General features: G+C 42.7%; 1 protein-coding gene across 3 annotated transcripts in view; it reads right to left on the reverse strand.

Annotated features, from left to right (window-relative positions):
* The window catches only part of RIGI (RNA sensor RIG-I), a 75,384-nt gene that overhangs the window by 8,583 nt on the left and 42,924 nt on the right, over positions 1-23,877 (reverse strand). For all 3 annotated transcript variants that reach the window (XM_070480613.1, XM_070480611.1, XM_070480612.1), the window contains 8 exons: positions 22,565-22,727; positions 20,138-20,257; positions 16,645-16,802; positions 15,294-15,429; positions 14,077-14,225; positions 11,185-11,275; positions 8,403-8,573; positions 6,040-6,191 (listed from right to left, as the gene is read on the reverse strand). In XM_070480613.1, coding sequence (XP_070336714.1) covers positions 6,040-6,191; positions 8,403-8,573; positions 11,185-11,275; positions 14,077-14,225; positions 15,294-15,429; positions 16,645-16,802; positions 20,138-20,257; positions 22,565-22,727 — 1,140 coding nt within the window. The remainder of the gene's footprint in view (positions 1-6,039; positions 6,192-8,402; positions 8,574-11,184; positions 11,276-14,076; positions 14,226-15,293; positions 15,430-16,644; positions 16,803-20,137; positions 20,258-22,564; positions 22,728-23,877) is intronic.

A 23,877-nucleotide genomic window follows, 5' to 3' on the forward strand; every position in this document is an offset into this window, starting at 1 on the left:
ACCACATGGATCACTGAGAGACCCACTGATATAAATAAGCATTTGCAGGGCTTGGTGAAGAGCCCATGTTCTGCATATATGAGACAGTTATTGTCACTGTGAGTGGAAATGTCCCAGCCCCATATACCTTGTACTGGCTACTGATCACCCATTGAGAAGCCATTGATCTCTAATGCACTTCAAATTCAAATAAAACTTGATTTATATTTAAAAATTTAGGCCTGGAATATAGGTCAGGAAAACAATCAAAATATGATTTTCTCTCCCCCGACTCCCCACTCTACTCCATCCCACCTGTAATTATCTTCATTGTTTTTGTAAGAATAAAGGATGCTTAATGCGCCCTATTTCCAATCCTTTCACTGCTGTAAACCTGCTGCATGATGTATGCATTTACCTCATTATTTCCTCTGGGTGAATTTCTAAAAATGAAATTCCATGGTTACATGATATACATTTCCCTATGAGGAATTTAAATTTCTCAGACATGGTTCTGATCATTATTTAAGGCAGGCTCAGGGTGGGGGGAATGTGACAGGAAAAAAGGTAAAAATATAAACTTGCCCTTTAGGCATCCAATTTAAAAAAATCACCTACATCTAATGATGTTCGATCATATACTAAAATGCAACTAAACAGTTCAGTTCAGTTGCTCAGTCCCCATGGACTGCAGCACGCCAGGCTTCCCTCTCCATCATCAACTCCTGGAGCCTGCTCAAACCCATGTCCATTGAGTAGGTGATGACATCCAACCATCTCATCCTCTATTGTCCCCTTCTCCTCCCGCCTTCAATCTTTCCCAGCATCATGCTCTTTTCAAATGAGTACGTTCTATGCATCAGGTAGCCAAAGTGCTGGTGTTTCAGCTTCAGCATCAGTCCTTCCAATGAATATTCAGGACTGATCTCCTTTAGGATGGACTGGAAAAATCATAGCTTTGACTAGATGAACCTTTGTTGGTAAAGTAATGTCTCTGTTTTTAAACATGCTGTCTAGGTCGGTCATAGCTTTTCTTCCAAGGAGCAAGCATCTTTTAATTTTATGGCTGCAGTCACCATCTGCAATGATTTTGGAGCCCAAAAATATAACGTCTCTCACTGTTTCCATTGTAATAACCTCAAATATTTTAAATGTCACTAAAGGCAATAAATATAAATCCTAAAAATTAAAATTCTTACTTCTATACTGAAAACTAAGTAAAACTGAGTAACTGGATAAAGAGGTTTAACCAAAGTCACAAGTTAAGTCTAGAGCACACAGACTCCCCTTCGCCCACCTGTGGTTGGGAAGCGGCCTAACTTCCTACACTGAGGTGAGAAAAGCGAAACTATGAATACCTGACTGTATGCAGTCGGGGCAGAGATCAGGCTGGAAATTCTGTAGTCAAAATGCACTTTCTTTTACCCTGTATCTTATTCTCTACTCATAAGAAAGGAAAGTAGGCTTCTTCATTTTGATTTCAAATGACCCTCCACAACTAGAACTATGAAAAATATCCTTTATACTTTATTGCTCTAGATGAAGTCCAATCAGATCCTGAGGCTTCCATCATGGAAATAAGTTTCTGGAGGGTTATCATGGAAATAAGTTTCTGGAGGGTTCGGGCTGTCTACAGGTTCAGCTGGATGGCTGCAGAATAACCAGAGGTCCCCGAGGGCCACAGTGCTCTGGGGAAGTCAGCCATACACAGGTAATGGACAAGGCAGCTATGGGTGTGGAGAAGAGAGTGCATAGGCTCCCTTTCCCCTACTCAAGGACTGCCCGAATGCACTTTGAACTTCTTCCCTCACTTGTGCAAAGTTCTGTGATATAAAGGGACCGGTGCTCAGATCCAATGTCCAGTTCAGTTCAGTCGCTCAGTCGTGTCCGATCCTGTGACCCCATGAACCACACTCAGCACGCCAGGCCTCCCTGTCCAACACCAACTCCCGGAGTCCACCCAAACCCATGTCCATTGAATCGGTGATGCCATCCAACCATCCCAACCTCTGTCGTCCCCTTCTCCTCCTACCCTCAGTCTTTCCCAGCATCAGGGTCTTTTCCCTGCATCAGGACCAATGAGTCAGCTCTTCGCATCAGGTGGCCAAAGTACTGGAGTTTTAGCTTCAACATCAGACCATCCAATGAACACCCAGAACTGATATCCTTTAGGATGGACTGGTTGGATCTCCTTGCAGTCCAAGGGACTCTCAAGAGTCTTCTCCAACACCACAGTTCAAAAGCATCAATTCTTAGGTGCTCAGCTCTCTTTATAGTCCAACTCTCACACCCATACATGACCACTGGAAAAACCATAGCCTTGACTAGATGGACCTTTGCTAGCAAAGTAATGTCTATGCTTTTTAATATGCTGTCTAGGTTGGTCATAACTTTCCTGCCAAGGAGCAAGCATCTTTTAATTTCATGGCTGCAATCACCACCTGCAGTGATTTTGGAGCCACAAAAAATAAAGTCAGCCACTGTTTCCCCATTTATTTGCCATGAAGTGATGGGACTGGATGCCATGATCTTGGTTTTCTGAATGTTGAGCTTTAAGCCAACTTTTTCACTCTTCTCTTTCACTTTCATCAAGAGGCTCTTTAGTTCTTCTTCACTTTCTGCCGTAAAGGTGGTGTCATCTGCATATCTGAGGTTATTGATATTTCTCCCGGCAATCTTGATTCCAGCTTTGCTTCCTCCAACCCAGCATTTCTCATGATGTACTCTGCATACAAGTTAAATAAGCAGGGTGACAATATACAGCCTTCACATACTCCTTTTCCTATTTGGAACCAGTCTGTTGTTCCATGTCCAGTTCTAACTGTTGCTTCCTGACCTGCATACAGGTTTCTCAAGAGGCAGGTCAAGTGGTCTGGTATTTTTATCTCTTTCAGAATTTTCCACAGTTTATTGTGATCCACCCAGTCAAAGACTTCGGCATAGTCAGTAAAACAGAAATAGATGTTTTTTCTGGAACTCTATTGCTTTTTTGATGATCCAGTGGATGTTGGCAATTTGATTTCTAGTTCCTCTGCCTTTTCTAAAACCAGCTTGAACATCTGGAAGTTCTTGGCTCACATATCGCTGAAGACTGGCTTGGAGAATTTTGAGCATTACTTTACTAGCATGTGAGATGAGTGCAACTGTGCAGTAGTTTGAGCATTCTTTGGCATTGCCTTTCTTTGGGATTGGAATGAAAACTGACATTTTCCAGTCCTGTGGCCACTGATGAGTTTTCCAAATTTGCTGGCATACTGAGTGCAGCACTTTCACAGTGTCATCTTTAGGATTTGAAATAGTTCAACTGGAATTCCATCACCTCCACTAGCTTTGTTCATAGTGATGCTTCCTAAGGCCCACTTGACTTCCCATTCCAGGATGTCTGTCTCTAGATGAGTGATCACACCATCGTGATCACCTGGGTCGTGAAGATCCCTTTTGTACAGTTCCTCTGTGTATTCTTGCCACCTCTTCTTAATATCTTCTGCTTCTGTTAGGTCCATACCATTTCTGTCCTTTACTGAGCCCATCTTTGCATGAAATATTCCTTGGGTGTCTCTAATTTTCTTGAGGAGATCTCTAGTCTTTCCCTTTTCAAAACACCATACACAGGGGGCTCACCCTGAGAAGCACAAATCCTTTGACTTTTAAGAGAATAAGGTTTCCCCTAGCTTGGTATACTTCTCCTAAGCCTTTCCCCTTGACAGCAAAGCCTGCCTCTTTCACCATGGCAGTGTGTACTGGTCACCATAACAGGACAGGGACGAGACCAAGACTCTGCCCTCCAACCACCATGGAATTACCAGCTAGCAGTGACTCCGGGCCACCCTTGAGCTGGGTCCCTGCTCACTTTTTACCATCTCTGCCCATTTTCAGTCCATGCATATTAGGGGAATTCCCCAGTGCTCTTAACTTGCCTGAGTCAACAGATATTTAACAACAGTCCATTTTCTCCTCACCCTACTCTATGACCTGATGCGTTGGCTTCAAAAGAACGTATGGCTGAGTACCTTCGCTATTCACCTGAAACTACCACAATATTGTTAATCAGCTATACCCCAACACAAAATAGAAAGTTTGAAAAGAAAAAAAAAGTCAAAAAACAGAAAAGTTAAATTTTAATTTAAAATATAATTTTAAAAAGTAAAAAATGAACTCTAGGGCTTCTCTGGTGGCTCAGTGGTAAACAATCCGTCTGCTAGTACAGGAGACATGGGTTCAATCCCTGGCCCGGGAAGATCCCACATGCTGTGGAGCAGCTAAGCCCATGGGCCACATCTACTGAGCCTGCGCTCCAGAGCCTGAGAACCACAACCACTGAAGCCTTCACTTCCTACGCCCATGCTCCGCAACAAGAGCAGCCACAGCAATGAGAAGCCCGCTCACTGCGGCTAGAGAAAAGTCCTGGCGGCAACAGAGACTCAGCACAGCCAAAAATAATATAAATAAATAAATAAAATTATTAAAAAAAAATAAAAAAGAATGTCTATATGTTTGTTCCAGCCTCTATCTTCCTCAACAGGCTTTTACTCTATTGCTTTTGCCACATGTGAGTGTAAGCACACCGTTACCTAGTGGAGGAGATAAAGAAATTACGCCAAAGCTAAGAAGGTTTTAAGCCTTTAATCAGCATCGCGTCTATATTCTACACAATGGAGAAGCGGGTCAGGGGAAAAACCCTGTCCTAAGTAAAGGAAAGGGGGGAAGTTAAGGGAACTAAAGAACCTCCCTGCAATTCTTCTCAGTGAAAACGTAGAAGAGGTACTTTCAAATATCTGGTTCTCCTAACTTTAGGAAGAAATGTTTTTTAAAATGAGTCAACACTGACATAACATCATAATTTTTTCCTTAAGTAACTGTTGGTTTGCTTTCGATAGTTCATTCCCTCTCAATACTGTTTTGAACATACAGATTATGACTTTTCAAAGTTATGAACCCTATGGAACTAGTCTACTGAATTGTAAGACTCATCTTCATGAAGTTAAAGTAGGCCTCTCACCCTTGTCCTGTAACCACTCCCATTTTAAGCACTTACTTTACACGAGGCACTGTAGGAAGCAATGCATATATCTCACTTTATCTCCAAAACCACCCTGTGAGTTCTACAAATGAGAATGATAATCTCAAAGAAGAACTATCTGAAGTCACACATTTTATAAATGGCAGAATTGAGACTGGAACCACTGATTCTAACATTAAACTCTTCCCCAGGGCTGCAGAGTCCAGTGTTTCCAGAGAGTCTGAGATGAAGTCTCTGCAAACGGTCCGGAGAAATTATGGGTGTCTGTGGGGGAATGGGGGGTGTCTCTGTGTTTCTCTTTCCCTAATCTGCTTCCATGCTGTGTCATAGAGGAAATTAAAGTCAAACTAAGGCACCACGGAGAGGCTGGGCTGACCAGCATGCTACTCCAAGGTCCACACCAGCATCCATATGTATGAACAGGCCTGCCAGTACTGGGCACAGCTCCAGGCACAGTGCGCCAGGACCCCCTCCCTGAGGACTCCAGATGTTAGAGAGAGCCGTGAAGAAAAGACTAAAAAGAGCTGTGTCTTGCAGTGTTAGGGTGCTGTCCTCAAAGTGAACTGTCCGTGTTCAGCTATTCTAGCTCAGTTTCCCTTTAGATCTAAAATCATAGCTTCAAGTATTAGCACTATTGAGAATTAAAGCAGAATGAACCTGATATTCACTGTGGGGTGAATTCCTGGCGGTCCAGTGGGTAAGAATCCATCTTCCAATGCAGGGGAGAGTTTGATCCCTGGTTGGGAAAGGAAGATCCCACATACTGTGGGGCAACTGAGTCTGCCACAACTTCCAAGCCTGTGCACCACAGCTAGAGAGGAGCACTTGAGCCCTGACTAGAGGAGCCTGCACTCTGTAACGAAGATCCTACATGCTGTGACTAAACCCAATGCAGACAAATAAACAAATACTTAAAAAAATAAAAATATAACCTAAGAAACACTCAGAGCAAAATGAGAACAGGTACCAACCAGGCTCACGGTCCCTGTTCATGGCTTATAGCTAGATTCTGAACGAGTCACACGGATGCAAAGACTTACCTTTTCCTTAAATACTGCTTCATTCCAGCTCTGCAGGCTTGAAATGGAGTCATTCATCATTTTTTCTTTGCAGATGTTTATTTTTTCTTTTTCGATTACATCAGCATTACTAGTCAGAAGGAAGCACTTGCTCCCTCTTGCTCTTCCTCTGCCTGTTAGAAAATAAACACTTTATTTGGTGTCTTTGACTTAAAACTCTGACAAATGGGAGAATGTGAAAGAAACAGGGCTATTCTTAAAATTCAACTTTGGTTCACTGAATCCCACTTTCTGGAAAAGCTGAGCTGGTAGGGTGTGGAGTCAAATGCAGCTGTGTAGCTGCACATTAAACATTCAGATAAAGGAGCCCATTTCAGGTGGGTTGCTCAGGGTCTCCCTGGTGCAGTGTGATAGGACAGACACATTATTAGACACTGCTTAAAGACAACCCAGCAGGAACCTCCAGGATGACATTGTGAGGGCCCCAACGATGAATGATAAACAGATGGGGAAATGGGGAAATAAGGTATGTTCACAGGACTTGACTGGTGGTCCAGTGGATGGGATCTACCTGCCAATGCGGGGGAAACAGGTTAAAACTCCTGGTCCAGGAAGATACCACATGCCACGGGGCAACTGAGCTTGTGCACCACAGCTACTGAGGCCACATGCTCTGAAGTCTGCACACCCTAGAGCCTGTACTCTGCAGTGAGACAAGCCAGCACAACGAGAAGCCCGTGGACTGCAACTGGAGAAAAGCCCAAGCGAAAAGCAAGGAAAACCCAGCATTCAGTTCAGTCGCTCAGTCTTTGCAACCCCATGAAGCACAGCCCGCCAGGCCTCCCCGTCCATCACCAACTCCCGGAGTCCACCCAAACCCATGTCCATCAAGTCAGTGATACCATCCAACCATCTCATCCTGTCGTCCCCTTCTCCTCCTGCCCTCAATCTTTCCCAGAATCGAACTTCCAGGTGTTCAAGCTGGTTTTAGAAAAGGCAGAGGAACAGAGGTAAAATTGCCAACATCTGCTGGATCATTGAAAAAGCAAGAGCACTCCAGAAAAACATCTACTTCTGCTTTATTGACTATGCCAAAGCCTTTAACTGTGTGGATCACAACAAACTGTGGAAAATTCTTCAAGAGATAGGAATACCAGACCACCTGACCTGCCTCTTGAGAAACCTGTATGCAGGTCAGGAAGCAACAGTTAGAACTGGACATGGAACAATAGACTGGTTCCAAATAGGAAAAGGAGTACGTCAAGGCTATATATTGTCACCCTGCTTATTTAACTTGTATGCAGAGTACATCATGAGAAACGCTAGGCTGGAAGAAGCACAAGCTGGAATCAAGATTGCTGGCAGAAATATCAATAACCTCAGATATGCACATGACACCAGATATGCAGAAAGGGAAGAAGAACTAAAGAGCCTCTTGATGAAAGTGAAAGAGGAGAGTGAAAAAGTTGGCTTAAAGCTCAAAATTCAGAAAACTAAGATCATGGCATCTGGTCCCATCACTTCATGGTAAATAGATGGGGAAACCCAGCATAGCCAAAAATAAATAAATAAAACTTTTAAAAAAGAGACATGTTCACAACCACCAGAATATAGGTGGAAAATGAGAGGTGGTATAAAAAAGATGGATAAAAGGGCCACGGGCATTCAAATTAGAGATGACTGCCAGCTGGGAGAATGAGGAGCCGGCGATGCGGGAGCAGGGGGAGAGAAAGAATGAGCAGCAGCAACAACACATGAGCAAGTCCTTCAACAGGAGCAGAGGTGAAGCCAGGCAGGCTGAGGAGGATGACGCCACAGTGCAAGAACCGGAAATGAGGCCGGAAAGATAAGAGGGCGCGGATTCTGAAAATGCTTTAGCATCATGGACATTTGGGAACCATGGGAGCTTCTATACAGGGAGGTGAGACGCTCAGAGCTGTTTTTCAGGAAAAACAATATGGCAGCTGTAGTTATGGAAATTACGGAAAAATAAGAAAGGCTAGTTAGGAGGCTGCCTAGTTCCAGTGGGACAGAACTTGCAGTGTCCTTTCTGGCACACAGGGGACCCACCAGCACCCAAGCACAGCCACGAACCGTTCGCTTGTGACTGCCGAAGCCTCAAAGCTGGAATTTTCCTTCCATCAATACGTCAGCCAATATTAACCAAGAAAGCAGTATTCATTGTGAACAAGAACAAAAATAGACAGAATTGTGGACAAAACTATAGCCACCCCATCCTGAACAAGTAGGTCACCATAAGGGCCAATGATGGAAGGGTCCACTGTGCCACCAGTCACAGTAAACGAGAAGGGCTGGATGACAGACACATTCACAAGTCAGACAAAACGGTAGCCTTTGAGTCCTGGCATCAAAGCTCTTCTTACCTCTGGTTTGGATCATTTTGATGACATTGCCCACATACTCGTAGAGGATGACCAGATTGCACTGAGCAATGTCAATGCCTTCGTCAGCAACTGAGGTAGCAATTAGAATCTTGCTGTCTCTGTTGGTTCTGAATGCATCCAATGCACACTTCTGTGCTGGGAGGGTCATTCCTGTGTCAGAGGGCATTACAAAACTCACCAAGAGGGAACTTTACCATTGAAAAAAATAGCTGTTAATTATGGAAAGCTTACGACATGCCAGGTACTGTGATAAGTGCTTTACCTTCATGATCTCACAACAAGCCTTGGGGTAGGCCCTATCCATGTCCTTGCTTTAAAGAAGATAAGGTGGGGGTCTGACATCTTGGACTCTATCACAAGCCTGCCTGACCTCAAATTCCAGCTGCAGCACCTACTAGCTATGTGGTTTCGGTCACGATATCTCAAAACAAATATTAAATTTTTTGAAAAAATACCAACAGCTTGACAAATATCATAGGATACCACTTATGTGTAGAATCTAAAGAAAAGGGTACCAATGAATGTATTTACAAAACAAAGTAGTCTTGGATGTAGAAAACAAACATGGTTACCAGAGGATAAGGGAGGAAGGGACACACAGAGATTGGGACTGATATATACACACTACTATAAAAAAAATAGATAACTAATAAGAACCTGCTTAATCCTCTGTAATGGCCTATATAGGGAAAGAATCTGAAAAAAAAGAGTGGCTATATGCATATGTGTAACTGATTCACTTAGTTGTATACCTGAAACTAACGCAACGTTGTAAATCAACTATTTCCAATAAAAATTTTAAAAATATATCAATAGCTAACTGTAACACCTTTGTGCACATCCAGGAGTTCTCAGCTAACAAGACCTTTTCACATCTACTTACTCACTGGAACTTCACAAGGCCCTTTTTAGGTTGATACGGCAAATGTTATGATTCCCCTTTACTACAGGTGAAGACCTGGATGTTTTGGAGGCATAGTAAACTGACAGCTAACTAGCCAAACCAGGCTTGGAATTTAAGTTGAGGACCCTACCACTGTGCAGTTTCTAGCCACTGATACACTGAGAAGAGCAGGAACTTAAGTGGTCTCCACCTCAGAGTTAACAGAATTTATAAAAGTTCCAACTCTGTCCCAGTAAATTGGCAGTAAAATTTTGACATATATCTTGCCAAGGCCAAAACAATTTCTTTTCACCATGATCTATTGAACAATGACCATGCCCAAGACAGACACCACACTTCACTAATTTCTGAATTTAACTATTTGTTCATCAAACATTTATTCTGCAATTATGGTTTGTCAGATAAGGATAGAATGGTTAAAAGGTTCATTTTTATCTAAAGGGAGCTCCCAGTTTGTGGAAGAAGGCTATACATGGGAAACTATGATTCAGTGCGATGACAATGAATGGAGCCAGAACTGTGTGCTGTGGGATGTGGGCGAGGGAGACTCCATCCTCGTGGTCTAGACTTAGGAGGAGGCGGAGGCTGCCGGGCAGAAGCACAGTTACTGGCACAGAGTGAGTTCTCAGTGAATATGGGTGGATGGTGGATGGATAGATGAACGAATGAATGGATGGATGAATGGAGGGATGGGCAAACAAATATGAAAAATATCTTCTGGATGCTATGAATGGAAGAATAACAAAGTGTGAAATCAAGTTGGACTCATGCTGGAGTCATACAGCAGAAGACTTAATTCCAACCACAAGGTAGTGTTGGACCTCATTTGGTAAGCAGCCAACTATTCAAAATCTGACTTTGCTTTTTAGATTAATGAGGCTTAAATTTTGCATAAAGGGAAACTTCAAGGGTGATGACCAACGACTGACAGCAGGACTGTTTATTATAAACAGCACTAAATAAGAGATACAGTGAGGACATGTTATTGCCTGTCACTGGGGGGTGGGGAGCATGGCTGTGAGAATGTCAGCATGAGGACTGGCCACCTAGGATCAAAGCTGCCTTTCATCCTTTAACCCCCCCACCTAGATTTTAGGATTATCTCTAGGACTTTTTTAAATTATAAAATACATAATGCATATAAGTCTTTTTATATTTTAAAGAATAACAATAAAATAGATAGAGAACATTTCTATTTCCAGTTAATCTACTGGTTGAAAATTTGAGCAAGAGAGTAACATACTCAAACAATATTAAAAACAAAACAGAACTTTGGTTTTGTCTGCAGGACATATGGGAGGAGGAACGTCTACAAGTTTCTGACATTTGAGCATGGAGATGGCTTTTCAATGTGTTCACTGAGCTAAGCTTAACTGCAATCCCCAGATGTTCACCTAGGTGTTTCTGTGAAGGGGATTTGCAGATGTAATTAAACTTCTTAAATCAGTTGATATGGTTACTCAATAGGGACTGCATTTTAGGCAGGCCTGACCTAAACAAGGCGGCCCTTGAAAAGAGGACTGAGGTGATCCCTGACCTCAGAGACTCTGGACAGCTCATGCCTATGGGGTTCCACTGCTCCTGACCTGCCCTGCGGACTCAGACTGGCTTTGCCATCCAAGTGTGTACGTCAATTCCTTGTACTAAATCCCTGTGTGCCTGTCTGTGTACAATATACATGTGTTGCTATATATATATATGAATGTGTATATATATATATATGTATTTATAACCTCCTACTGATTTTGCTTCTCTGGTTGAACCCTGACTGATACAAGCACTAAGAAAGAATTAAAATATATCCTATATGTTCTTATATATATAGTATATTAGATCTAATGCCCTATATATAAATACCCATTGTCTGATTTGTTCTGCCACGTCCAGTCAATACGCCAGGTTTTAGAAAGCTGAGCCTAGGATGTTCTTCAATCCAGTTCTTTAAGGCCTGAAAATACAAAGCAGTTGTCAGCTGGATACTATTCTGTATTAAATCAATATTGCATATATGCCGCCTGATTTGAAGAGCTGACTCATTGGAAAAGATCTTAATGCTGGGAAAGAATGAAGGCAAAAAGAGGGAATGGCAGAGGATGGGATAGTTAGATAGCACAACTGACTCGATGGACATGGATTTGAGCAAACTCCAGGAGATAGTGGAGGACAGGGGAATTTGGCATGTGGCAGTCCATGGGGTCACAAAGAGTTGGACGTGACTTAGTGACTAAACAACAATGCAAGTAGAAAAAAAGCTTAAAGTTAAAGATAATGGAAAAGAATTAAAAAAGAATGTATGTATATGTATAACTGAATCACTTTGCTACACAGCAGAAATAAACACATCATAAATCAATCTACTTCAATTTTTAAAAAGTATACAGACAAGTATGCTGAAGTAGTTTTCAGACTAATAGACCTGAGGAATCAAAAGCTTCTAGTGATTGAATTCTATGCAATAAATAAATATAATGGTGTCTCTCTTTGTAATCTGATATGATTCAATTTCTAAGACATCTTTTCAGTGAAAAAGGCAAGGTTCAGAATAGTGGGTAGGTAGAAAATAAGTGAATTTAGAAAGATCTCAGGACACAAGATCAATATACAGACATTAGTTGTATTTCTGAATACCAGCAACAAACAAAAGTACCATTTATAACAGCATTAATACTTAGGTATAAGTTTAACAAAATCTGTGCGCAGAATCGGTATGCTGAAAATGACGAAACACTGATTAAAAAAACCAAAGAAGATGTGGCAGGTGGCCTCTAAGGTAGCTGTGAGTGATCTCCACCCCCTGGAATTCAGATTCTGTTTAATCCTTTCCCCTCAAGTGTGAACTGAACTTACTGACTTGCTTCTAATGAATAAAATAAGGCAGACCTGAAGGGAATCACTTCCAAGTTGAAGCTATAACATCACTGTGACCTTGACATTGGGTGCCCTCTCAACCTCTCTTGGATCACTTAACTCTAGGGGAGGCCAGCACCCCTTTGTGAGGCCGGCCTGTGGAGAGGCCCCCATGAATGAGCTAAGCATGTGTGTGCATACTTAGTCATTAGGTCATGTCCAACTCTCTTTGCGACCCCCATGGACTGTAGCCCTCCAGGCTCCTCTGTCAATGGGATTTCCCAGGCAAGAATACTAAAGTGGGTTGCCATTTCCTTCTCCAAGGGATCTTCCTGACCCAGGGATCAAACCCGTGTCTTCTGTGTTTCCTGCATTGCAGGCAGATTCCTTACCCACTGAGCTATTGGGGAAGCCACCATGAATGAGCTAAGCGCATCTTCTACCAAAAACCACACAAGTGGGGCTGGGGGTTGATCCTCCCAGCCTTGAGATGGCTATAGCCGTGGCCAACAACCTGACTGGAGCCTCGTGAGACGTCCTGAGACGGAAACACTTGGTTAGTTGTTTCCAGATTACTGACCCATACACATTATAAGATGATAGACGTCTGTTGTTTCCGGCTACTTAGTTTGGGGATAAACTGTTATCAGCAGTAGATAACGAATACAGAAGCCCTATATACATAAAAAAGATACACTGTTATGATATCATTTCTCCCCAGCTTTGTCTATAGGTTCAGTGCAATCCCAAATGAAATTTCAATAGATTGTCTCATAGATGTGGATGAGTTTATTCTAAAATAAAAATGGAAAGGTAAAGAAAGGTAGCTAAGACAATGTTGAAAAAAATTTAAAAGTTGGAAGACTCACACTACCTGATTTCAAGACTTAATTACTAAAAAAAAAAAAAGACTTAATTACTATAAAGCTACAGTAATCAAGACCGCGTAGGACGGGTGAAAGGATAAATGTATAGATGAATGGAACAGAATACATAATCCAAAAAGAGAACAACATGAATACAGTCAACTGATCTTTTTAAGTAACAAACGCAATTCAGTGGAGAAAGGATAGTCTTTTCATCATATATGCTGAAACAATTGGATGCCCACATGCTAAGAGGAAAAAAGTCTCAATCCATACTTCAAGATGAATTGTAGACTTAAATATAAAATCTAAATCTATAAAACTTCTAGACAATAACATAGGAAAAAAAATCTTTGTGTTTTCGGTAGGTAAAGGTTTCTTAGACACAAAATCAAAAGTACAATCCACAAAAAGAAAAAAAAGATAAAATGGACCTGTCAAAGGTTAAAACTTTCAGTAAGAGATATGGTTAAGAGAATGAAAAGATCTTGAAGAAAATGTTTGCAAATCACATTTCTGATAGAGGATATTTTTGTCAGAAAAAAGAACTCTCAGAAAACTAACAACAATAACTTAAAAACTCAACAATAATAAATAACCCAGTTAAACCCAATTTTAAAATGGGCAAAAGATGTAAACAGACACTTCATCAAAGGAGATACATGAACAGCTAATGAGCATATGAAAAACTGCTAAATCATATTAGTCACTAGTGAAATACAAATTAAAACCTTAGTGAGGTATCACTAGATGCCCATAGACATGGCTAAAATTTTTTTAATTGACAGAAAGAATAAAAATCTGTGAAGTGCTTGCTGTGAGTGTATCAAGGCATTATAAACCAGAGTGATTGAGACAGTGAGGTATTAGTGTAAGGATAAACAAACAGAAAATCAGAAAAGAATAAAGAGCCCAGAAACAGACCCACACAGACCCTATATAGGGATGCTTAATTGCAAAGAAGTGAAGACCAGACAATCTTTTAAATAAAATGATACTGGGCCAACTTGTTTTCCACAAGGAGGAAGAAGCTTACATCCACTAGCGCTCGGGTTTTCGCAAAGAGGATGGTTCTGGTCTCTGGGTTTAAGTGGTATTCCTCTTGCAAGACGAAGCTGAGATCTTCAAGTTTAGGGTTCTCATTGCTGGGATCCATGGAAATATCTTCTAGTTCCAACAGCTTTTCTGCAAAAAGGGGAATATTTTACAAAAGGCTTATGTGCGTGTGCTAAGTCGCTTCAGTCATATCCAACTCTTTGCTATGCTAAGGACTGTACCCCACCAGGCTCCTCTGTCCATGGTATTCTCCAGGCAAGAATACTGGAGTGGGTTGCCATGCTCTCCTCCAGAGGATCTACCTGACCCAGAGGTCAAACCCACATCTCTTGCAACTCCTGCATTGGCAGGCAGGTTCTTTACCACTAGTGCCACCTGGGAGCCCACAAAAGGTTTATAAATTCTAGCAATTTAGAACACACTGCAACCTATAGCTATAGTTCAAACATTTCATCTCTCAATCTCTGACCAGAATTTTATCATAACCACCAATGCAATGCATTCACTGAATACACTAATAAATGCATAAATTTCCCCTCCCCCCAGAGTTAGTTGTTAAGTGTTTAGCATATGTATAGTTAATACTTTGGTATAGACCAAAAATTATTATTTGGGAAAAGGCATTTGAGAGAGGAAGAAGAAAGACTTACTTTTCATTTAATATTTTCCTATATTTTTCTTAATATCAACACAGTGGCATCATGAGCCATATCAGTTTTCTTCTTTATATAGAAGTACATAATTACAATCTTGTTTGGTCGTCAAGTCATGTCCAACTCTTTGCTCCCCATGAACTGCAGTATGAAAGGCTTCCCTGTCCTTCACTATCTCGCAGAGTTAGCTCAAATTACAGTCTAAATATCATTAAAACATTTTTATATTTTTTAAATCTTTATAAAATTACCAAAAGTTAAACCAAAAAATGTTCCTATCAATTGACTATTTCTATGGGATGTATCTTTTGCAAATCCTACTATTTTTTCCTTCTTCGAAACAGGAAATAGTGTAAGCAGCAGATTCTTTTCCTAAGTGCAGATTTCCCTGAAGTTTCACAGTCCTGCCACGTATCCTATCTTCTTAAGCCCAGGACAAGTCCCTGAGCATCACCAGGTGTTGCTAAGTGTGACACCATATGTGTATGCTGCCCCTGGAGTCTCCAGGCTCTACTGGTTTCCTCCCCCTGGAAACACCACCTACCTTCAAATCTCTGAGTGAGATCTTGCTCAATTGCATCAAATCCTGCTGCCCGGACATTTCTGAAGAAGTTTTTCAAGTAATTCAGAGCATCTTTCACCCGTGCATCTTCATTGATAATGAGGGCATCATTGTATTTCTGTTGAAAATGGAAACTTTCAGTATGTTTCTAATGTCTAATACAACTGCTATACTTAAGTTCATTTCACTGTATTTAACAGAGAATTAATTTTAATAATAAACTTGTCTCAAGTCTATTCCAACTTAAGTTTTTAAAGATGAATTGCCTCTAACAGTACTGCAATAAAACCTTAGAACCATACTGTTAAAAAACAACAACAACACACCTCAATTAGCTAGAATTAGTCATTAATTTGGATCACTTTGGATCCTAGAATCCTTGGAAGAGAAAGAAAATTACATGAAAAATGCATATCAAAGATTAAATCACAAAAATGAAAGCAAAGCAACTTCCACATGAACCTGCTTCATAATTCAGACATTCAATTTAACCTCTTTGTACATCCAAAGCCATCACTGAATTACACCAGATATTCAGTTAAGTTCATTAAAATTCTACAAATTCACATGGATTGAATGTATTTTAAAATATTTTCAATGGCATGATAAGCAGAGGTGATGGTGGTAACTGTTGCTTAGGTTCTTGGTTAACCAGCAAACAACTACAGACTCTGGATTTCTTAGCATGTGATTTTGACCAAAGGTAGGAAAATGTGCTTCAGGCTATGGCAACATGACGCACCTACTGAACTTTAAAGACTTTAAAGATGGCTGTCCCTGGTCATGTATCTATAGTCATATTCATCACCCCCAAGGTCAAATATGAGGATACTGAGGTAGAGCACAGACCCATGGCCTTTGTTTCCGTCCCTCAGCCTCTAGGGCTAGGTTTCAGAGAGCAAAGATAGATGCTGAATAAGATAGCTTTTGGCATTTGCTTCATAAGAGCCACCGGCAAAGTTCCTAAACGATGCTCTCTCAGCTGCCACACATAGCTCCCAGTAGGTGTTACGACTGAAACATCCTTTTCCAAAGAAGCTGCTGCTGCTGCTAAGTCACTTCAGTCGTGTCCGACTCTGTGCGACCCCATAGACGGCAGCCCACCAGGCTCCCCCATCCCTGGGATTCTCCAGGCAAGAACACTGGAGTGGGTTGCCATTTCTTTCTCCAAAGCATGCAAGTGAAAAGTGAAAGTGAAATCGCTCAGTCATGTCCGACTCATAGTGACCCCATAGACTGCAGCCCACCAGGCTCCTCCATCCATGGGATTTTCCAGGCAAGAGTACTGGAGCGGGGTGCCATTGCCTTTTCCATCCAAAGAAGCTACACATACCCGCAAATGTGACGTGTACAAAAACAGGGCTTTACAGATCCTGCTTTCTTCATCTTTGTCTGGCATTTGAAACACCATGCATGCTTTCTGAACTGCAATAATCCACTGTTCATATTTCTGTGTTCCAAAATTCCTATTTTGAATTTGCGATAAGTTTTCTGGGGAAAAAAAAAAAGTTTTCCATTGTGTCATCTGGCTAGTCATTTAAGGTCTAAGCATGTCTCACATTCTAGTTTTGATTCCTTACTCTTTGTACACAGAGTATTTCTCTTGAGACAGTTTTCAGCAGTGTGTCTACGTACAAACACAACTGCTTACTGAACACCGACTATGTACCAAGAATCAACATGTCTTATATTTATAATTTCATTTCACAACCCCATGACGTAGACACATTTTATAGATGAGGAAATGGAAGCTCGGAGAAGTGAAATCATCACGCCAAGTCACACAGCTAGAATATAGAGGGAGCACAGGAATTCACCCCCAGATGTGTCCCACACCCAAGCTCTGCTGGCTCTCTGAGCTGACAACCAAACAGCCCAGAGGCCAGACAACGGCCATGGAAAAAAACCTAACTGACCCCCTTTTGTTTTTTGGCTGCGCTGGGTCTTTGCTGCAGCACACAGGGACTTTTCTAGCATTGCATGTGGGCTCCTCTAGCTGGGGTGCACAGGGTTAGTTGCTCCACGGCATATGGGATTTTAGCTCCCTGAGCAGGGATTGAATCTTCATCCCCTGCATTGGAAGGGAGATTCTTAACCACTGGACCGCCAGGGAAGTCCCCTCACCCATTCATCTTTAATCAGACAAACAAAGGCAGTTACCCAACAAGTAGCAGTAGCCCCATCTACAACCAAAGGGATATCAATAAATGAGAGCAATCAATGTAGGTAGGTGCAAAAATGAACTAAGCCATCTAGCAATGAGCAGCTGACGGCGTCTGAACAGGTGAAGAAATGGCAGGAGGGTACAAGAAACAAGAAGAATAAAAAGGCAGAAAGTAATGTCTCCCCACCCTTCTCTACCTCCACAGCCCTGACCACGTCCTAACACTTCTGGATAAAACCCTGATCTCCCCCTACCTGGTCTCCTCACCTCCTTCCTCCTTCCCTCCAGTCTAGTCTCCATTCAACAACCGGGGGGGAATTTCCAAAATTGCAGATGAGAGACAATGCTAATCCACTAGCTAAAAGCCTTTAGGGAGGGACTTCCCTGGCGGTCCAGGGGCTAAGACTTCGCCTTTCAAAGCGAGCGTGCAGGTTTGACCCCTGGTCAGAGAACTAGGGTCCCAGATGATGTAAGGCCCTGTGTGTTGCAACTAAGACTTAGTACAGCCAAATAAATAAGCACACGTTATCTTTTAAAGTCTTGAGGGTCTCCCTTGGTGGTCCAGTAGCTAAGGCTCTGCACTCCCAGTGAAGGGGGCCTGGGTTTGATGCCTGATCAGGGAACTGGATCCCACATGCCGCAACTAAGACCCAGCACAGACAAATAAATAAATGCTTAAAATAACAATAATAAAAGCTTTAAAAAATAAAATACAAGTGTTTAGTGGATTTCTCCAGCCAAACTCCTAGTCTGGCCCACAGGGGGCTCTGTGGTCTGGCTTCTGACTCTCCCCTCTAGCGACTTTCCTTCCTACAGTTCTCAGGATTAGTGAAAGCCCCCAGACTCCCTCCACGCGCCTGTCTCCTCTGCCGGAAATACCCCTTACCCCCACCGCTCCCACCACTCCCCGGCCCCACCCATGCTGCCTTACTGCTGCTACCAGCTCGCCTCTGGCACTGCTTTTGGCCAAACTGAAAATGCCGCGAGGGCAGGGGTTGTGTCTGAGGGTCCACGCTGCGTTCCCACCACCGAGCACTTAGCCCAGCGCTGAATGAACAAACAAGAGAATGAATTTGTTCGAGGGAACAGCTAACAGGCAAGGAGCGGAAAGTTGGCAAGAGAAGCAGAACCAGATGGTGTGAGCAGGGCGCACGGCAGCTGAGCAGCCGGCCGTGAGAGCTCTGCCTGGAAGAACAAGGAAGCCAGCAGGACACTGACGAGATAAAATGGGTAATTTCAGGCTGGGTAATGGGGGTTCGACAGGAAAGAGGGTAGAGGCGGGCAAAGCAGCTGTGAGAACAAGTTGTTAGAAATCAAGCTGTGAAAGAAAGAAGAGAAATTAAGCGTGAGAGAAGGTGAGACACAGAAGTTACCTTGCAGACAAGAATTCAACATCTCCAAAACTCTGAACTCACTTGCACATGCCAAAGCTGCTCCTCGGGCTGGAACCAGTAAGACCTGCTGGAGCACACACAAGTGCCCAGAGAGAAGCCCCGCACTCGCTCGCTCGCTCACTCCCACCCAGACCCAGTGAGCCCTTAAATCTGAACACTTCTGTTTGCACGAGCCTGTTCCCTTCCCTATCCCATCTCCACTGCCTCACTTGGGCTCTCTTCATTTCTCGTCACAGAACTTATCAGTTCAAAATCATGCGTTGCTTCCCATTTGCTTTTAGGATATCTATTTAATTATTTGGCAGTGCTGGCTCTTAGTTGTGGCGTGCGGGATCTAGTTCCCTGACGCCAGATGGAAGCCAGGCCCCTGGCATTTTGTGCGGAGTCTTACCCACTGGACCACCGGGAAAGTCCCACTTCTAGGATAAAATTCAAACTCAGCATGGCCTACAGGACACCTTCACTGTCTGCCTCTGGCCTCTCCCCCAGCCCCACTCTCCTTTCCACTAGTCCCCTGTTAGAATGAGCATGAAATCCTGCAGATTCTAAAATCCACTGTGCTCTCTTCCCTCTGCAACTGCTGTCTTTCTTACTTCACTTGATCACCTCTCCTTAACCTGGCTGACCCCAAGACCTGTCTCACACATCACCTCCCCCAGGAAGCCCTCCCTACAGCCCAGTGCTGGCCTAAGTTCCCCTGCGCGCCCGTAAACAGCAGTGTGTAACCCTGCCTTGCCACAGGGTGACTACTCACATCTGATTCTCATTGTTTGATGGTGTGTTCCTTGAAGGCAAGACTGTCTTTAATCTTAGTGCTTCCTTTACCTAGCATAGTACCTGGCACAATACCCGGTCAATTAATTACTTGATTTAAAAAAGGAGAAGTGAACTTGGCAACTTCAAGAGAGTCTCAAAAGAATAAAGAATCAAAGGTCACCCGTAGGTTTGAATCCAAGACTTCAGGGCAATGGTAGTTTCATTCATATAATGAAAAGCTATATTTGGAAGGTCAAGAAAGCAATGAATTGATTTAAATATGGTATTTCAGGTGTGTGTGTCTAGGTGGATATACTTTGGATTTAAAAAGGAAAAAAAAAGCAAGAGAAAATAAAGGAGGACTTATAAACCTCCTGAACAACATAAACAAGAAAGTCAAGCTCTGGGTATGGTCTTGACATTATTTGGACTAAGAAAAGTACAAAAAGACCCCAGTGAACAACAGATGGCTGTTCCCAGAGGGACAGAAGACAAAATGAGGTTATTCTCACCAAGAGTTACGGTCCCAAGTTCTTCAAAGATACTCTTTGCCAGAGCCTCCGTCTCTGCCATCAGCTGAGATATGATGCATTTAAATCTGTCTGTAGTCCGTGATTCCACTTTCCTGAAAACTAGAGCCGTCAAAGGAAAGTTAGTATTTCTCAGGAAGAACACATCATAGTTGAAAGCAGGTGTCTCAACCCTTTCTCAGCCTTTGTCACTTCCTCCGTAAAACCTGAGGCCCCAAGTTCACAGGCATCTGAATTATGAAACGAATACTCAAGACACCTTGCAGCCACTCCCTAGTGTTTAATGCACTCATTCTAACATTTTTCATGGTCCAGGTCTAATTCAACTTCTTTTTAAAACTAGTTTTATTTATTTTTGGCTGTGCTGGGTCTTCACTGCTGCATGGGCTTCTCTCTAGTTGCGGCGAGCAGGGGCTACTCTCCAGTTGGGGTCCGTGGGCTTCTGATTGTGGTGCCTTCTTTTGATGAGGAGCACAGACCCTAGGGCATGTGGACTTCAGCAGCTGGCTCAGTAGCCGCAGCTCCCACGCTCTAGAACTCAGGCTTAGTAGTTGGGGTGCAAGGGCTTAGCCGCTCCATGTCATGAGGGATCTTCCCAGACCAGGGATTGAACCCGTGTCTCCCGCATTGGCAGGCGGATTCTTTACCACTGAGTCACCGGGGAAGCCCTCAGGCAAATTTTAGATTCTAGTTTCCACATGCGTATCTGGTGGAAGAGGTCAGAATCACGAGGCCTGGGAGCTGGGAGTCCTCAGTCACACTTCAGACTCTGCAATCAAAAGCTCTGGGGCCTTGGGCAAGCACCTCAACTTTCCTGGGGCTGTTTTCTCCCCTCAAAACTGCCCCGCTGCTGCTTTTTTGTCACCAAGTCATGTCCGACTCATTAATGACCCCATGGACTGAAGCCCTCCAGGCTCCTCTATTCATGGGATATCCCAGGCAAGGATCCTGGAGGGGATTGCCATTTCCTTTCCCTAATTCAAGTTCTTACTGGGGCTTTCCTGTGAACTCAATACAGAGCTCCTGCTCTGACTAGGCTGATATCCATCTTGTTTCTGCAAATACCATATTTTAAGCCCTGTCTCTGTTCTTTGATCTTCTCCCTTCCCACCCAATCCCCAGGGGTGTTCACAATGTTCCAAATATTCATTTTTGCAGTATCCACAGAACATGCTGTGTTCTGGTGATAGCTGAAAAGAACATGCTCTGCGCTCCAGAGAACACTGTCTTCTTAGGAGAGAAAGATACACAAGGCAGGTGACCAGGCAGAGAGCTGTGACACAGTATGTGCAAAGTGCCATGGACCACGGGAGGCTTCTCTCATTCTTCCCGGGGCAGCAATGTCATCGGATAAATAGGGGAAGAGGCAGGGAGGAGGGTGCACAGTCATATGCAAAGGCTGGGATGGACAAAGCTTAGAGAGAGAATACATATGACTCCTCCATCTGAGGAGCCCAGAGAAATGCAACTTGGTTGGGTTTGTGGGAAGTAAAAGGAGATGAAGCTCAGAGCGTGGGAAAGACCAGATGATAAAGAAATTTGCGCCTGTCCAACTCTTTGCAACTCTTTTGGACTGTAGCCCACCAGGCTCCTCTGCCCAAGGGATTTTTCAGGCAAGAATACTGGAGTGGGTTGCCATTTCCTTCTCCGGGGGATCTTCCTGACCCGGGGACTGAACATGCATCTTCTGTGTCTCCTGCATTGGCAGGCAGATTTTTTTTTTTTTTTTTTTTTTGCTGCTGAGCCATCAAGGAAGCCCAAAGAAATTTGTATTCGACGTGAAAAGTTGTAGGTTGAGTACCTTGTCTAAATTCCTTACAGCCAGCGCCCTGACTGTCTTAAGTGTGTTTGTTCTGCCTTGTACTCATTTGGTCGTATGCCATTTAGAGAGTAAGGGGTGAAGTTATATGTGTCTTCCATACCCTGTCTCCCTTGCTGGGTTAGTATAGCATCGATATTCATGAAATATCAATCTTTGTTGGTCAATCTTGGTAATCAAATCATATTCTGATCTTTTGAGGAAAGACAGGATGAGTTCAGATACTTTCACTTCAACCAAAATTCCAGATACATATTCAAATAATGGATAGGAACTCAGTATCATCCTCAAGCACAGAAGGCAGGAAGCACCGAGCCACGTACATGCTAAGGTGTTCTCAGCACCTCTCTCACTGCCAGTACCTTAGTTAAGTTTTATGGAAATGAACAGTAAGAATGATTGCTTTCTACAGGCCACTTCTGAGCTTCACTGGGAAGAGAAGCTGGAAATATGATTATTCTCCAAGTTTGCAGTTTAATATTTTCCTCTAAACAGAGAAAGGGTAAAAATTCAGTGTTCATCTACATGACCCTGAACTAATAGCAGAGGGTAACAAAGTCCCAAAGGGCTTGTGACTGGATCCCACTTACACTTTTGGGGCTTATAAACAACCTCCTCCAGTTCCTCCAAGTTGTCTCTGACAGTTGTTACCACTGATGTGTCGAGAGAAGCACACAGTTTGCAGATATATTCTGTGGCTTCGGCTGTATTTTTGGCATCTCCAACGCCAACTGAGGCAGTCAGCCCAATGACCTGTGAGGAGCATTCCAAATTGTCAGATGTCTGGGAAATAGCAAGATGTTTCCACAATCCCTCATGTAACTCTTTCCTGCTAAAGTAGGGTTTTTATTTTTAAAACTAACTTCAGATAAAGAACAAGAACATTACTTTTTTTTTCTGACATTCTCTAGGACATCAAAAATGGAAAGGTCCCCATTAGGTGAAGCACTGAGTAAATGCAGGAGTCACCGCCCAGCAGCTGAACACAGATCAGCACAGCAGCCCAGAGAAGAAACCCTTTCCGGCAGGACCTCTCTGTCTTTACCCTCGTTTCCCCGTGACACACGCAACAATACACTAAAAAGGGCAACGGCTAAAATCAGACATGCTCCCATTTCAATCTCAGCCGTGTCACATGGCTGGGTGTCTTGGACAAAAGTCTTCATCTCTCTGTAAAGTTGGGAAACTTTAGCCATTTAAACTGGAAGTTGTGTGACACAGAGAATGGACTTGTTGTTGCCGAGGGAGAGAGCGGTGGGGGCAGGCTGGACTGGGAGTTTGGGATTAGCAGATACAAACTATTATATATAGGATGGATAAACAGCAATGTCCTACTGTATACACAGGGAACTATATTCAATATCCTGTGATAAACCATAATGGAAATGAATATGAAAAGAATGTATATATATATATAAAAAATGGAATTGCTTTGCTCTAAGCAGAAATTAATACAATACAAATTAATATTATAAATCAAATATGCTTCAATTTTTAAAAAATGACAGCTTCAATTTTTAAAAAGTGATAACTTCAATTTTTAAAAAAATGGTAGCTGGGTGAGTTCAGTAAGATGACATTTGTAAAGAATTTAATTTAATGGTCTTCTAATAAATACTTATTTCTTCCTCTAATAGTCACTCAAATATTGAATGATTGAATGAATCATTCAAATAAACAAGGAATCTAGTTAACTATCAATTTTATTCTAAAAAACTGAAAGAGTGTGATTTCTACTAAATTCTGTCTGAATTTTGGGCACCATACTGGATTTCTTCTAACCTGTGCTTCCTAAATGGTTAATTGTTACACCTAGAGAATGCAAGACGAATGTGAGACAGGTGAACCAGAGGCATGGTTTCCAACCTCATTCGGCCTCAGTAATACCAGGCCGTCCATCTGT

Source organism: Odocoileus virginianus, chromosome 18 (genome assembly GCF_023699985.2).
Source record: "Odocoileus virginianus isolate 20LAN1187 ecotype Illinois chromosome 18, Ovbor_1.2, whole genome shotgun sequence".
In the NCBI taxonomy this organism is placed as follows: Eukaryota; Metazoa; Chordata; class Mammalia; order Artiodactyla; family Cervidae; genus Odocoileus; species Odocoileus virginianus.